The sequence below is a fragment of the Mustela erminea genome, chromosome 13 (assembly GCF_009829155.1).
Source record: "Mustela erminea isolate mMusErm1 chromosome 13, mMusErm1.Pri, whole genome shotgun sequence".
In the NCBI taxonomy this organism is placed as follows: Eukaryota; Metazoa; Chordata; class Mammalia; order Carnivora; family Mustelidae; genus Mustela; species Mustela erminea.
In genome coordinates, this window is record NC_045626.1 from 4,503,094 (window position 1) to 4,518,447 (window position 15,354).

The window sequence follows — 15,354 nt, forward strand, 5'->3', positions numbered from 1 at the left end:
TCTCCAAAACCCTCCGTTTGTTTCTCAGAGTCCACAGTCACTCATGGCTTGTCTCCCCCTCTGGCTTCCCCCAACTCACTTCTCCTCTGTTTTTTGTCTTTTAAAAATTTAGTGTATATCATTTTTGGATCTCATGTGTGTAAACCCACACTTCCTTTTGATTGACATAAAATGTACAAAGCCGATGGATTCCCAAGCCCTTCCCTCTTAGGACTTTTTCTGTTGAAAATAAGCATCCCTCCTTCTTATGTCCCTACCAAGCAAGAAGATATTTTGAGCTTTACTTGTGGGTTTTTTTTTTTTCCAGTTTATTTGCTTATTTATTTAAGTCATCCCTACGCTCAGTGGGGCTTGAACTCACAACCCTGAGATGAAGAGTCACGCTCATCCGACTGAGCCCACTTGTACCCTCTCATGTTTCTGTTATGAAATGATGTGACCCTCCTCCAATATGAAATTTCTTACTGATGAATCATCTACGTTTTCTCTATTTTCATCCAGATAGTCTTTTAGATGTGTTTAATAACCACTCAGCCAGATTTTAAAATATCTTGTTTGGATTTTGACCAGATTTGCATTAAATGTGTATGTCAGTTTGGAAGGCAGGCAGTGATCTCTTTCCTTTTAGGGTTTCAGATTTTCTCTTGCCTTTATTTAAGTCTCTGTCGCTGCCCTCCTGAGAAGCTTTCTCTGTGTGGACCCTCCACTCACTGAGGCTTCCTTTTTGTGTTGCCATCATGGGTGAATTTTTGCAGCTCATGTTTCCGTGATCTCTTAGATTCAGGCTATGACCTACAGAGTTTCTGCAACATGCTCTTCATTAAAATGCTGATTAAATAATGCATGTTCAATACTTAAGTCTGAGACACACTAGAATATGTTGGGAGAAAAAGAAGTATCGGTTTCAGAACTTCCTTTTTCTCCAGAAAAGTGGGATTTCGGTTGTTTAGCAGCAGAACCTGATAAGCCCAGATAACCTGTCTTTAAAGAAATTCTGCTTATAAAGTTTTAATAGTTTGTTTCGGATGTTTTTCATATGTAGTGTGTTATCTCATTTTTACTATTGTGATTCCAAAAATAAATGACTTGTTTTGTTCCTTCTGTGGATACTAATTACTTTCTATGTTTCCAGGTCAGATTATTCTCTCTAAACATTTATCATAACAGGAAGACATTAGAAATAGTACACTCCTGTCTGGATGGTGATTATCTATGAAAATTAGAACAGATAATTCTTTACAGCATCTTCATTGGTGGGGGTTAGTACATTTTCCCTATTTTGTCCATCTGGTAAACCATAATGAAAAATCAGCATTACAGATTACTGTTCACAGAACAGGAGAACACATCGCCATACCTTTTATGCCAGGGCTCTTCAGGGGCTGAAGTACTCGATCTGGAGGTCAGACAGGCCATGTGATTTGTGGGACCCAGTACAAAATGAAACTGCAGGGCTCCTTGTTAGAAATGGAAGGGTTTCCAAATGGCGGCAGAAGAGCCCAGGCCGTGTCCAAGTCAGGCCCAGTGAGGAGAGGCGTCTGTGTGGGTCCCTCTGTCTCCTGCTGTTCTGCACTGACTTCTGTGTGACATTCACCCTCACATTTTGAGTTTTTTCTTTCTCTCTGGTGATTTGAATTTTAAAAACAATTCAAAAGGAAGGCTATGAGGTCTTTATTTTGTTTGTTTTCACTTTCAAGGATATTATTTAAATAGTAAACATTGTGATTTTTCATGGATATTTATTAAGGCAATACTGAAAAATGGAATCTCTTAAAACAAGCAGTTTGAGGAAGTTACCCCTAATAAGAAACATAAGAAATGGGTTTTCTAATTTTTCCTTTTGTGTGAATTTAATTGTTATTAGAACTGTAGACCGTCAGGATGTTGAAATTAGTAATGCCACTTCTTAGGTCACAAAGATGTTACCGTCCATGAATTCTGTGTCTTCAACAGACCTTTTTGGGTTGTTTCTTCTTCTTTCTTCTTTCCCTTTCTGCCATGATTTTCAGGGCACACAGCTGGGGTTCCGTGTTTGGTGTCAGTCACCTGAGAGCCCCTTTCCTTATTGCCCTGTGGCATCCCTGCATTGGATAACTAAAACACTGCTCCCCGTGACTTTGCTTTCCTCACTTGAGTGCACCCTGGCCCCTTGGGGGAAGTCACCAATGCGTGACCGTTGGTGCTATCAGACTCTGATTTACCCCTTGTTGCGACCCAGAAGTCTTAATCAACTCGCGTCAAGTCGCCTTTATGTGTCATGTAAGGGCTGTTTAGATATGATCAGAGCCCTCTTCCTGCTCTGTTCCTTATTCTTGAGCTTACTACCTGCTGTGCTAAGAAACATTGTCACCTCTGTGCTTCCTGATTTTCCTCTCTCATCTGCTGTCACATTGTCACTATATTACAGTCTCTTTGTGTTCTTGGGTTCTTTTCTGTTTCAGAGAAAAAGATGTCCCACTTCTTTCCAGAAAGTATATCCCAGTTTCTGTTCCTAAATATATCTGCCCTGACCTCCTCTGGGACCTGCAAGGAGCTGTTTGTGTCGCAGCATCATCTCAAATATGTTTTCCCATCATCACCTTCTTATTTTTTCACTTATATTCATTTTTCTGATTCAAAAATTATTTTTAAAAGGAAAACCCCACTTCTGTACAGATGAAAACAATTGGCTGAAAACTATGGAAAACCTAACCTAAAACTGGCTTAGCAAGAGAGTTTCATGTTGAAAAATCCAGGAGAAGGTTTTATTTCAGACAGTTTGATGCGAAGGCTTATTGCCTGTCAGTGGGACTGGATATGTCTAGACAGCCTGTCTGTCCCTGCTCCTCTCTCCCATTCTGATTCTTCCTGCTTCACCGTATTCTGAGTTATGCTTCCTCCTTTCCCAGCAGCTCTGGCTAGCTCTAGATCTCATGTCCTAGCTTGAGGTTCCCGTTCCCAGCACCCCCTCCCCAAGAGTTTCATTGCACCTCCTTGGCTGTAGTTGGCTTAGGAACTCGTCCCTGACTCAGACTTGTGCCAGGTGAATGGGAAGCTCCGTATCTGAGCCTGGCATCTGAAATATGGAGACTGACCCGGGGATGTGTCTTTGAGGAATATAAGAACAGGCTTGGTGAGAAAGGCAGAACAGATGCTGGAGAGCCCAAAACAAATATACATACACCTTGTCCCTAAACATCTTTGGAAAGAGTAGCCTAGAAAAAGTAATGTGTACTCAAATCAACTGGATTGATGCAAAATTGGTCCAAAGGCATGGAAGAGAGGATTGGGTCTTGTGAAAAATACCTGAAAAAATCTAAATTTTTACATCAATGGGAAAAGTTATTTTGAAACATTATTCAGTTAAGGAGCAGTGAGTTTTTAAAGAGTCTAAGTACACACTTCATCCTGTTGAAAATCGAGTATTGTCACCAGCACCGGGCGCAAGACCAGCAGCAAGTGTAGCCTGTTAAGGGTTCTCGCTAGTATGAGAGAAGTAGAGACTCAGAGACTTAGGAGATTTTACTGATGTTGTCAACTCCCCAGCTCTGGACTCGGGAGGGAAGTTGTCTACGGATTTGAGTGTTCTCCTCTTCCGGGCTCGTTCCCTCGCGGCTCCAATTCATTTCACTCTTGCCGTCCACACAGCAGGTGAAACTGGGGGAGAAAGTTCTGATCCTCATCACACTCAGAGACCTCCTCTCTTTTCATAGTCCACGATCTATGTCTGTATTGAACTACTGAAATTTCATGTGTATCAGGGGTTTGGAAAACAAGAGAGGTATCTGAAAAAAATTAGGTGAGAAAAAGAGAGAAGCTATATGTTGCCTTGAAGAGATTTATGATAGATACCCAGCAAGGAAAGGGGGAAATACTCAAGATTTTCTCACCTGAAGAGCAGGTGCCTATTCTATCGATCATTTGAGTCTGATGACTTTTCTGTCTTGTTATTAACTATTCCTTTGTAATGTTGGTGTCTCTGCAGGTTTCAGTTGTTAATACTTGATGACATATTTTTGAGTTTGTAGGGTCTTCCTTCTTCTTTACCCAAGATTTACACACCCGCTTGGGAGTTGCTTCCTGACGTCCAGTCCGTGAATTCCCGTTGGTCTCTCAGTTGGCACGCGAGGGCACCACTCAGTGCCCAGGCTTGTGTTCAGTGAGCCCGGGTTGCCTTTCCTGCCACAGCCAGTACTGTTCGTCTCTAACCCCCTTCTCTTTTCTCCTTGTTTGCCTTAGGAAAATCATTCCATCAAACCAATCAGTCCATCTCTCCTCCCAACATTCTTTACTTCCTGCCTTTCCTGTGTTCTATTTATGGGGCAAAAAATGAATTCTAATCATGGCTGAGAAATGAGAAATGTTATTAGTAGTGCCATTAATCATGCCATAGAAGACATGACCTTTATTCCCAAAGACAGTAGGTTATTTTAGGAAACATCTAACATGCAGAAACAATCCGGTACAATGAAATGTTCAGGTGGATGTGCAGCAGGGCTTAGAGAAGGAAGAGATTAGTGTAGGATGAAGGTGCTATGAGCTGCGCAGGTGAATGTTGAGCTTTTGAGGGACTAAACTCCCTAAGGGAAGAGGAAGAAGATGTGAGGACACAGATTTGGGCATTCCCAGAGTTACAGGTTGGATAGGCAAAGAGCACCTCCTTGTCAAAAGCAGAAGGGAGCCTTCAGAGGAAGGTTGATAGAGCTGCTAACAGCTCACCTTTATTGAGTGCTACTTTTTTTGTAACTTTTTATTTTGATGTAATTTTCAACCTAGAAAAAATTACAAGAATAGTACAAGAACTCCCACATACATTTTTCTGATTTTTTTCCCCCACCATAGATAGTTTTGCTTTTTCTAGGACTTTATATCAGTGCGATCCTACAAAATGTACTCTTCTGTGTCCAGATTCTTTCTTTCAGCAAAATGCCTTGAGTTTTATTTATACTGTTGCAAGTCTTGATGTCATTCCTATTTATTGAGGGGTTAATACTCTATTGAATGAATATGCCACAGTTTGCTTACCTGTCTTCCTGTGGACGGACAGGGAATATGGGTTGTTTCCTACTTGGAGCTATCCTGAATAAAGCTGTTACAGAATTTTTGTGAAAGTCTTTTTTGTGGAGATAAGGTTTTTATTTCTCTGGACAAAGTACCTAGAACTGGAATTGTTGGGTTTTGGGGGAGGTTAATGTATTAAAAATTGTCAGACATTTTATTATGTAGAAGAACATTTTATGTATAAGAAATTGCCAAAATATTTTTTTAGAGTGTTTGTACCATTTTATATTGCCAGCAGTGTTGTATGAGTGTTCTGGTTGCTCCATATCCCAGCCAACATTTAATGTTATTAGTCTTTTAAATCTTAGTTGTTCCAGAGTGTGGGAGAGAGATTGATCATCGTGGCTTTCATTTGTGCCTCTCTAATGGCCAGTAGTGGTGAGCACTTTTCTCTGTACCTCTTGGCCATTTTCCTATCTTCTTTTTGAAGTGTCTACTAACCCTTTCACCTTTCTTAAGATAACGACTTGTCTATTCTTGAATTATAGGAGTTCTTTATGTATTCTGAATACCAATCCTTTGACAGATAAATGTTCTACAAATATCTTTTTCCAATCTGTGGCTGGCTTATTTGCTTTCTTAATGGTATCTCTAAAAACATTTTTTTATTGAGACATAATTGGCATATTACATTACTTTCTGGTTTATGGTATAATGATTGGATATTTATACATCATGAAATGATCATTGCAATAAGTCTTACCATCTGTCATCATACAGAAATTGTTGGCAACTTTCAAGTATGCTCTACAAATATTTGACTGTAGTCTTCATGCTGTACATTACATCCCTGTGGCTTACATATTATGTAACTGTAAGTTTGTACCTCTTGACGTGCTTCACCCATTTTATTCACTCCTCTCCTCTAGCAACCACCATTGTGTTCTCTGTATTTATGAGTTTTATGTTTTTGTTTTGTTTTTCAGATTCCATATATAAATGAAATCATAGGGTTTTGTCTTTCTGTGTCTGCTTAGCTCATTTAGCATAATGTCCTTTAGGTCCATCCATGTTTTTGCAAATGAAGGATTTCCTTCTTTTTGGTGGCCAATAATATTCCAGTGTGTGTGTGTGTGTGTGTGTGTGTGTGTGTTACATATTTTTTGATATGATTTTTTATATGTATATTACATATTTTTTTCCAGTCATCATTAATAGACACTTAGGTTGTTTCCATGCCTTGGCTGTTGTAAATAATGCTTCAGTGAACATGGTGAGGCAAAGGTTTTTTTGACCTAGTGATTATATTTCCTTTGGACAGATACCCAGAAGTGGAGTTGCTGGATCATATAGTAGTTTTTTTAAAAACATTTTTGAGGAACACCTATACTGTTTTCCATAGTGGGAAGTGTAAATTAGTGCAGCTACTTACCACCAGCAGTGCACTTGGGTTCCCTTTTCTCCACATCCTCACCAATGCTTGTTATTTCTCGTTTTTGTTGTTATTGTTGTTTTGTTTGTTTTTCATAACAGCCATTCTGACAGGTGGGAGGAGACATCTCTCGGTGATTTTGGTGTGCATTCTCTGATGAAGAGTGATGTAAGCATCTTCTCATGTATCTGTTGGTCATCTGGATGCCTTCTTTGCAAAAGGATCTATTTAGATTCTCTGTCCCTTTTTTAATTGGATTTTCTTCTGATACGGAGTTTTATGAGTTCTTTATATATTTGGCATAGCAGCCTCTGTTGGCCATATTATTTGCAAATATTTTCTCCCATTCAGTAGGTTATCTCTTCACTTCATTGATGGTTTCCTTTGTGGTGTCGAAGCCTTTTAGGTTGCTGCAGTTCCATTTATTTACTTTTGCTTTTGTTGACTTTGCTTTTGGAATCAGATCCAAAAATGTGTTGCCAAGACCTATAGCAAGGAGCTTGTGTTTTTTTCTAGAGTTTTATGGTTTCCAGTGGTGAGTGTTAGCTCTAGTGAAGGAACCCATGCCACTTCTAACCTAGTTATAGGAAGGCTGGGGAGGGCAGATGAGTAAGCCTGGGACTCACAGATGCAGGAAGTGCCACAGATTTGGGGAGCTGGAAGGGATTCCCCAGTGTATATTGTCTGCTAGTTTATAGGTCTTTCTCTACTGGCAGTAATACGAAAACAAAACTACGTGAGAATTTAAGTCTGTATTATAAATTCTCAGTATTTAAGAAAATAGGAGATTATGTTTCCCCTTTTGTATATGTTTTAATCTGCTATAAGATCCGTCTTATAATAGACACATAATGTGTGAATCATGTCTCTGCCACTTAATGGTATGACCTTGGATGATGTACTGTTCATCTCTGTGTGTCCTTGTCTCACCTGTGAATTCAGAAAACTATAATACCTAATTAATAGTAGGATTTTAAGATATTTTAAAGCAGTTCTTTTAAGGTACTATATATAAAGTGCTTGACCCAGTGGTTGGCATACAGTGCTCAAAAGTCTTGCCTATCTTATATATATATACATTTTCACACATACATTCAATGCACAGATTGTTTAAATGCAGGGTGAGCTTAACCTTTTCCTCTGATAGATACAAGCACTTACAGAGTGTGCAGAGAGAGCTCTGACCTTTCAAGATCCTGCAAATGTTAAAGTTGTTCTGAAGTGGGAGAATATTTGGTAATAAAATAACAACAGTCCTTGCTTCCACAGAGATTTCATGTTCATTAGCTGAGACAGTCGCCAGCGAGATGTTATCGGCTGTTGTACTTTGGGGTCCATTTTCTGCAGTGTCCTGAGGACAAGCCACACGGAAGGCGAACTCACGGCTTCCTGCCTGGCTGCCGGCGCGCGCCAGCGGTCGGAGGTCTCTCTCGGTTTTGCACATGGCTGTGCAGTAAGACAGAGCAGAGCAGAGCCACATCTGGTCCGCTCAGAATGTCATTACCGCGTCTCCTCAGAGGCTTGGCTTTTCACTCATCTCCTCCCTGCTTCGGTCCAGCCCTGCCGAGGGGACAGGGAGCTGTGGCTGGGAAGGGTCGGTGTCATTTGGCGTTTGCTCCCGCACTGGGGGAGAGGAGGAGAGAAGCTGCGGGGTTCTTGCCAATTACTCAACAGGGAGGGGACGCCACGGTGAGCTGCCTCTGTCCTGGGGACAGACAGGCTCCCGGTGCCCTCCTGCAGGGCTGGAAAGCTCGGCTCCAGTGGGCTGTCCTGCTCAGAGCCATTACTGTGTCGTGGGAGAGGCTGTTGGCAGAGCGGCACTGAGGCTCGGCTTCAGGGACGACACGGTGCCGAATTCCTGGGTAGGGCTTTGGCTCCCAAGGCAATCTAGCTTTGGCTTTGTTTTGTTCTAAGGTCAAAGGACATTTGTTCTTCCCCATCCTTCCATCTGCTTTGCCCCGTGACTCCCTTTGCCAGGTAGGAATGAAGGAGCTGTTAACGTCCCGCGTGCTGGTCACTTTTCAGGGCACGCTAGGAGAGTGTGCGGAGTGCCTCGTCCTGGAGGCTCTCCGAGCATCAGGCCTTGGAAAGTGGAACCTGCAGGCCTGGGTCGTCATGGGCCCTTGCTGGAGGCCAGGTGACTCTTAGTCAACATTTATCTCATCAGAGGAGGGGCAGGGCCTCTGTCCTTAAGCTATTGGCAGCAAGTGCAAGGATTTTTACTTATCAATAAGCATGTGAAAGATGTTGTCTCCCTTCGTGTGCATGGGGCTCTGCATCTCTTCCCTACTGCCCTGCTCTCAAGGTCCTCAGTCCTGGGGACATCGCCCTCCTTGCTCCCCAACACTTCATGTCTGGGCCACTCTGGCATCAGCTTTCTGAGAAGCTCCAGTTCCTGTGTACTGTTGTCCTGCTGTGAGCTTAATCAAATCAGGAGAGCCTCGGCCTCCTTAGCAATCTCTCATCAGTGACAGGTAAGATCCAGGTTCACCCCAGGCGGCTCTCCCCACCCCACTTTGAGGGGGGGCCTCACGTTTCCAGGGTCCACATTCGTGTCTCTGTCTCTGGAGCACGGGCATGCTGCCGGCTTCCAGCCAGATGCCTGCATCCAGGACATGGCTAGATGAGGCATTCTTTATGAAGCAGCAAGGCTCGAGAGTCTTGACTTGTCCCACATGGGTATGTTGTAATTTACAAAATCTTACATTTTTTCAGGATCCATTGAAAATGGATATGTGAAGCTTGTTGTTATAAGGTTTAAAAATAACACAGAACACCTACCTCTTATTGGAAAATTTGGCCTCTCTTGGAGAACTGATGTTTTCGATGGCTGTATCAAGGTAATTTGTTTTATTTTCTTAATGTAACCTGGCTTCTGTGTAATAAAAAAAATGTCTGTCAATGTATATCTATGATACTGCTTTTTAAGTCCTGGTTTTACTGTTGTAATGTCTGAAGATATGTGCACATTCTCTTCACTTTTGGCAGCCAGTTATCTGTTCAACCAATGCTTGAGTGCCACCTGTCTTTTGTGGAGTGTGGCGGAGCAGGAGTGGTGCGTAGTATGCCGTGACATTTTTGTATCCCTGCCATCCCTTGAAGCCCCTCTGTCTGTCTGTCTGTCTGTCTTGTGGAGAGAAAGTGGAGCTCTAGATTGGACCGCACAAGTAGCATTTACTCTCTCTCTTAACTGCTCTTACACCAAGTTATAAGTCAGGATACAGAGACTTCCTTGAATACTCTTCCTTGAACAGTTACATCAATTTGTGCCTCACCAAAAATTAGCCACAAGGATGGGAGAGTTTATTTAGTGGTTGGGAGTCGGCAGGGAAGGAGGGAAGAAAAGGGGGCGGAGGAGGGTGAGAGCACTGGAGACTGAGTTTATTTCTTCTGTGATCTCGTGCGCATGGCTGCCCCTGCTTCTCCTTGTTCTCCATCTTCGTTTTACGGGGGAATCGGACTTGTGTATCCCTGGTGAGCCAGTGGCCTCTGTCTTCAGTAACATGCCTCTGTACGAGTGTGGACGCCTCGTTAGAACAATTACTGATGGTCACGAGAGCATGTTCTCATTGGGTGTTAAAAACAGCTAATTATCATTAATAGCTCTTGGGCCACTTGCTGTTTGATACAATGAACTGCTTTATTCTCTTTATTTGTAAAGAAATATTTAAACTTTGGTACAGAGTATTTATCGTATACAAAAGAATATTGTTTCATGTCTTTAAGAACACAGACCTGGCTTTTTTAATGGGTCTTATAAAAATATGTACTGAAATATTAAAGTCGGAGTAGACCTTGAGATCCAAGAAAGGCAGAATGCAGGTACAGAAGACTTAACATGTCTGTGTGGTTATAAAACTGATGTAATTTGTTCTGTGTTTTCTGGTATTTGGAGCAGGATGAGAGCAGAGGGAGGAGGTGGGGTAATTCTGCAGAGAAACAAAGCTCTATCCCAGCTCTCGTTGTCACACACAGCGTCTCTGGTGGGACTTTATGTAGGGCAGACTAAGCTGCGGAACAGACCATCCTAAATAGCATTTTAGCTGCAAATGCGGGGACAGATTTTTTACAACAACCAGAGGCCAAAGTTGTAGCTTCAAAATGAGCTCCAGGCCGTGATTCTGTAGGTCACTAGACTGATGACTGAGGAGTGTGTGTTTCCAGCAAAATGGCTGTATCTGAAAATGAGGTTTCGAGTCCTTGAGGTCAGGCCTGGACTGCATGTCCCCGCACACCGTCCCCCCCGCAGTTCCTTCTCCCAGCTGGGCTCCGGGGGGAGGTGGAGCGGGGGTCCGCGGCTGAGCCCTCTCCCACGGGCCAGCTCCGGCTGGGTGAGGACCATTTGTACTTTCCTGTTCCTAATTTGGGCTTCGGTATTAGGACTGAGGTGTCCTCAGAGTTCCTAAAAGAGAAAAGTTGAAGTAAGTGATTTCCTTCCTGTCCCTTGTGTTTGCCACGCAGATCGGGGATTTCCTTCAGGCATCTGAGCAGTGTAACTAGTGAAACTATAAAACATGTTTTAAGAAATTGCTCTCAAGATGTCAACAACATTTTATTAACAAGGGTAAACTATAAAAAGGTTTCTTAGATACATGTAACTATTAAACACCAGAAAACAAAGTGGCATGCTTGTGGTGAAAATTGTGGAAACAGCCTCCTGGCCTGTTGCCCAGCACGCCATTGGGGCGCAGGTCAGTGAGGAAGTGTCCCCCAAGTCAGTGACTTTGTGCCCGGGACGGATATTAACGATCGTGGTAATGACAGAGGGAGGAGCTGCCTGTGGCGCCGTGTTGTTGAACTGCCGTGTGGTCACGGGTGGGCTCCCGGAGGGCCTCCTGCTTTACCGTGCCCAGTGGGGTCTTCTCCGTCACAGGAGCACGGGGGCGTGAGGGCCGCCAGCCCACCCTCGCTGCCCGGAGGCCATTCAGACCAAACATATCTGTCGCCTGAGTGACTACAGTCCAGTGTCAGCAACTCGTTATTTTATGTGGGCGATTACTCAACTGTCAACATTTAAAAACATCACATCTTTGCTGATGAGTTTTCTTTTTCTTTTTTTAAAGTTAGATTGTGACCTCAGAGGCGTAGTAGAGCTGCCTGCCGCGGCTGCTGTTAGTCCCGAGTCCACCCAGACCCGCCCTCTGACTGGTCGCCGTGGGTTCACAGTCGCGGCGTGGACGGCCGGGGTGGTCGGCCTGCTGCGGGCTTCGGGAGAGGTCCGTGTCGTCTGACCCAAACACTCTCACGCCTTCTCTCCATTCCGAGCGGAAGTGCTGAGGGAGGGACTTTCCTTCGGGAAGGCTTTTCTCATACCCGCCCCTTGCCCTTCATCCTTCGTGCTTTGGCAGTTTGGGTGTTATTTTAATGTTACTTTTAGATCTGTTCGGTGCTTGACATCCGTTGTGATTCAAGCTAGATATTTTAGTGTAACTGTGCTTTGTGCAAGAATAGTGAAGCCCGCCGATGGGCGCGTCACGGGTTCTGGGTGTGACGGTGGCTGTGTCCCCACCCCGGCCCCTGGAAAGATGCCCTGGCGGGTTTGCTGGCGGTGCTGGGTGGTTGAAGGAGTCTGCACTTTGGGAGGAGCCGACACCCCACGTGCATGAGGAGGTGGCCTCTGCGCTCTGTGAAGCAGGGCTTGGGTGTCCGCGGGGACTGGGGAGGGGCGGAAGAGCCCTGGGGCGGCTGCGTGTCCACCTTGCACTTCCCCAGTGTCTCCCCAGTGTCACGCCAGTGTGACCGGCTCCCCCCGGTGAGGAATGCCCCGAGGAGGGAGGGAGTAGCAGGAGGCAGGTGGAGAGGCAGGCGGGGGTGGGGGGGGCTCACGAAGGGCCTCACATCCCAGGGTAGAGAATTTGGAGTTAAGTTTGTGTCCTGGGAGGCAGTTGGAGGGTTTTGGGCCGCCCCGTGCTGGGTGTTCCGTGGGGTAAGAAGGGGTTGGAGAGCACGAGGCCTTTAGAACCGGGTGGGCGTCGGGAGCGCGCCCGGCGGGCGGCTGGGGGCCGGGAGCGGACAGAGGAAGCCGTTTCCTGGAGGGCACAGCGTTCTTCTGGAAGAGTTCTTACACCTGCTGACTGTTCCTCCGCGATGTCCTCCTTCACCTGCCTCTGAAGTGCTGGGGCAGCCCGGGGTGTCCCCTTCTCCTCCACGGTCCGCTCCTTGCTCCTGCTTCTAGCCGCTGGATTTCGACGAGGTTCTGAGGAACAGGCCTGAGAGACTGCTAAGGCCCGCGGCTCACATGACGAAGGGCAGTGGGTCAGTGTGACTGATGATGGCTGTTTATTCTAGAAGGGCTCAGCGACCTCTGCACAGACAGGGTTGGCTGTGGCTCCGCTGTTCTCCACTCCGGCGAGCCCTTCTCCGTGGTCTGTGAACGGCGGGCCCTCTTCTGCCAGAAGCAGGTGGGGTGGTGGGTGGACGTGCGCTGTTCCGGGACCCAGAAGGGCATCAGGAGCAAGGTCTGATGTGGGGCTCCTCCGGCTGTCTCGCCTGGCGACCCCCGCCTCGTGTGCACGGGGGCTTTTGGCTCTGGGCCGCACTCTCTGCCGTCGGGGAGGGGGGTGGTTCCTGTGAGCTGGTTTTTCACTCAGGTCTCCTCCAGAGGGGGGAACCATTTCTCATCACTCACTCAATAGACCAGCTCTCTCGCTCTCTCTCTCTCTCTCTCTTTTTTTTTTTTTTTTTTTTTAACTTTTGGATTGTTTCTGTTCCTTTAGTTTCTCTCTGAGAAACACTTTTTTTGAGTTGGGACTCTTTGGCCTGATCATACTCAGGTCCATGTGGTCAATGCTGTTGGCCACATGGAACCATGTGTAGATCTCTGAAAGCAGTATTTATGCTGACATCTATAATATCTTTATGTCTCTCTCTATGTAGATATCTGTATTATCTGTGTGTCTATAGTTAGGTTGATATCAATGTTCATTTTATACAGATATCTAAGAGTAAGCATTTAAATTCCAATTAATAAAACACTAACACAGGGCACAAGTCATAGCAAATCATGAGCCATTCCCCATAAAACGGGAAGTGTTAGAGGATTTTAGCCTTGATACTGCTTCATCTTTTCTTGGGAAAGATAATTAATTTTTGAGGATATAATAAAATAGTATATGTAAACTGCCTGGATTAGCAGCTAGTAAAGAGAACATGTTAAAAAATAGAGCTAATATTACATACTCATGTTCATTTCATAGCAGCCTTAGTCACAAGAGCCAAAAGGTGGTAGGACCCCGGTGTCCGCCTGCAGCTGAACAGAGAAACACAGTGTGGTGTACACTGCTGTGGACTGCTGTCCCGCCTTCCAAGGGAAGGCAATCCTGGCACATGCTACAACATGGACGAGCTTTGAGGGCACTATGTTACATGAAATAAGCTAGACGCAAAAGGTCTGATACTACAGGATTCCACTTACATGCTGTACCGAGAGTGCTCCGTTCACAGAAACATTGAGTAGAATGGTGGTCCCGGGGGCTGCGGGAAGGGAGGGCTGGGGCGTTACCGTTTCATGGGTCCAGGTGTCAGGCTTGCAAGATGGAAAGAGCTCGAGGCAGACGGTGCCGAGGCTGCATAGCAGTGTCACGTAATGCCAGGAAGCTGTACGCTTAAAAATAGTTATGAAGGGGAAGATTTGTTGCACGTGTATTACCACAATTAAAAAATAAATGTAAAACTGTAGTTCATTAATAATCATCAGCAGCAGCATCTCCCCCTGACTCAAGTCCCCGTGGAGCAGTGACTCTTTGCGTGGCATGGGGATGCGGCAGGTCTGTAAGGGACGTGTTTCTTCTCCCCAGACCCTGCTCTTCTGCAGCGATGGGAGAGAGAGAGTGGGAGGTTAGCGCCCCTTCTACCTTGCTCAGTGTGGCTTATGAATACTGCCTCCGGCAGCGGAGGGCTTGGCCTACTGTCTCTTTGCAGGCATGTAACGGTCACCTGGGCAGTTCGGAACGGCCTCCGTCCCTGTCTCAGTGCTCTTTTGTTTACTGGAGATGCATTTTTTGGCACTAGTGGCTGCTTGCAGTGGTGGAGGTGATGGGCAGCCTCCCGGCCGCCCTCATGACCCCGCTGTCCCCTAGCGCCCCGGTTCCTAGTCCCTCCAGCGCTTCCTGATTTCCCCTGGTCCCGGTGTGGCCCCACCTGCTTCTGTAATTCTCTCCTATTTTCTGTCCTCCCTGCACTTCCACTTCACCCTTCGTGACAAGGCTTCATTTACACATTTGTGCGTGTGTTCGTTAGACCTGGAAATCAGGTCCAGCTGGCCATTTTGTCCTTATACTCATGAGTATTTGTGTTTATCTTATAGAGTTGTTCTATAATGGATGTAACCCTTTTGGATGAATATGGGAAGCCCTTTTGGTGTTTCAGTTCCCCCGTTTGCATGAGATCTTCTGGGCCCTCTGACGGGCCTAACTTCTTGGGACAGACTTACTGTGTTGACTACGTGGACTCGGAAGGAAAAGTACATGTGGAGCTGGTGTGGATCAAGGAGACGGAAGAATACTTCATCGTCAGCCTGGTCCTTTACCTGAGGACAGCAAAAATAAACCAGTGGTTTGGGACAGCGTACTAAGTACTGGCAGGAGGTGGCGAACTCCTGTTGCTGTTTGTTTGTTTTGGAGTGCTCACCCGTTGTGTTCTTGGTGTTGGAAGTTGAAATAAAGCAGTCGTCTGTTTGATGCCTTCTTTCACATTAGAAATTATGATTCCTGGGTCATTTTAAAAGTAATGTTTAGAGAATTAAGTTAAATTTTTAAAACAAGAAAATAGCATGTATTTGTATAAAATAAGGGAAAAGATATGCTCTTCTGCCCTTACAATTTAAAAGACAAGGAATTCTGCTTAAGCATGTGATCTTGTGATCACTATGTGTGTGATCAGTGTGTGTGTGTGTGTACACGTGATGACTCTGTACATGTGTGTATGTGTGCACATGTGTCTGC

General features: G+C 45.2%; 1 protein-coding gene across 1 annotated transcript in view; it reads left to right on the forward strand.

The window, feature by feature from the left end:
* The window catches only part of FBXO15 (F-box protein 15), a 44,424-nt gene extending 29,327 nt beyond the window's left edge, over positions 1–15,097 (forward strand). The window contains 2 exon segments of the mRNA XM_032309171.1: positions 9,128–9,252; positions 14,718–15,097. Of these exon segments, the coding sequence (XP_032165062.1) occupies positions 9,128–9,252; positions 14,718–14,984 (392 nt within the window). The 3' untranslated portion in view covers positions 14,985–15,097.
* The last annotated feature ends 257 nt before the right edge of the window (positions 15,098–15,354 follow it).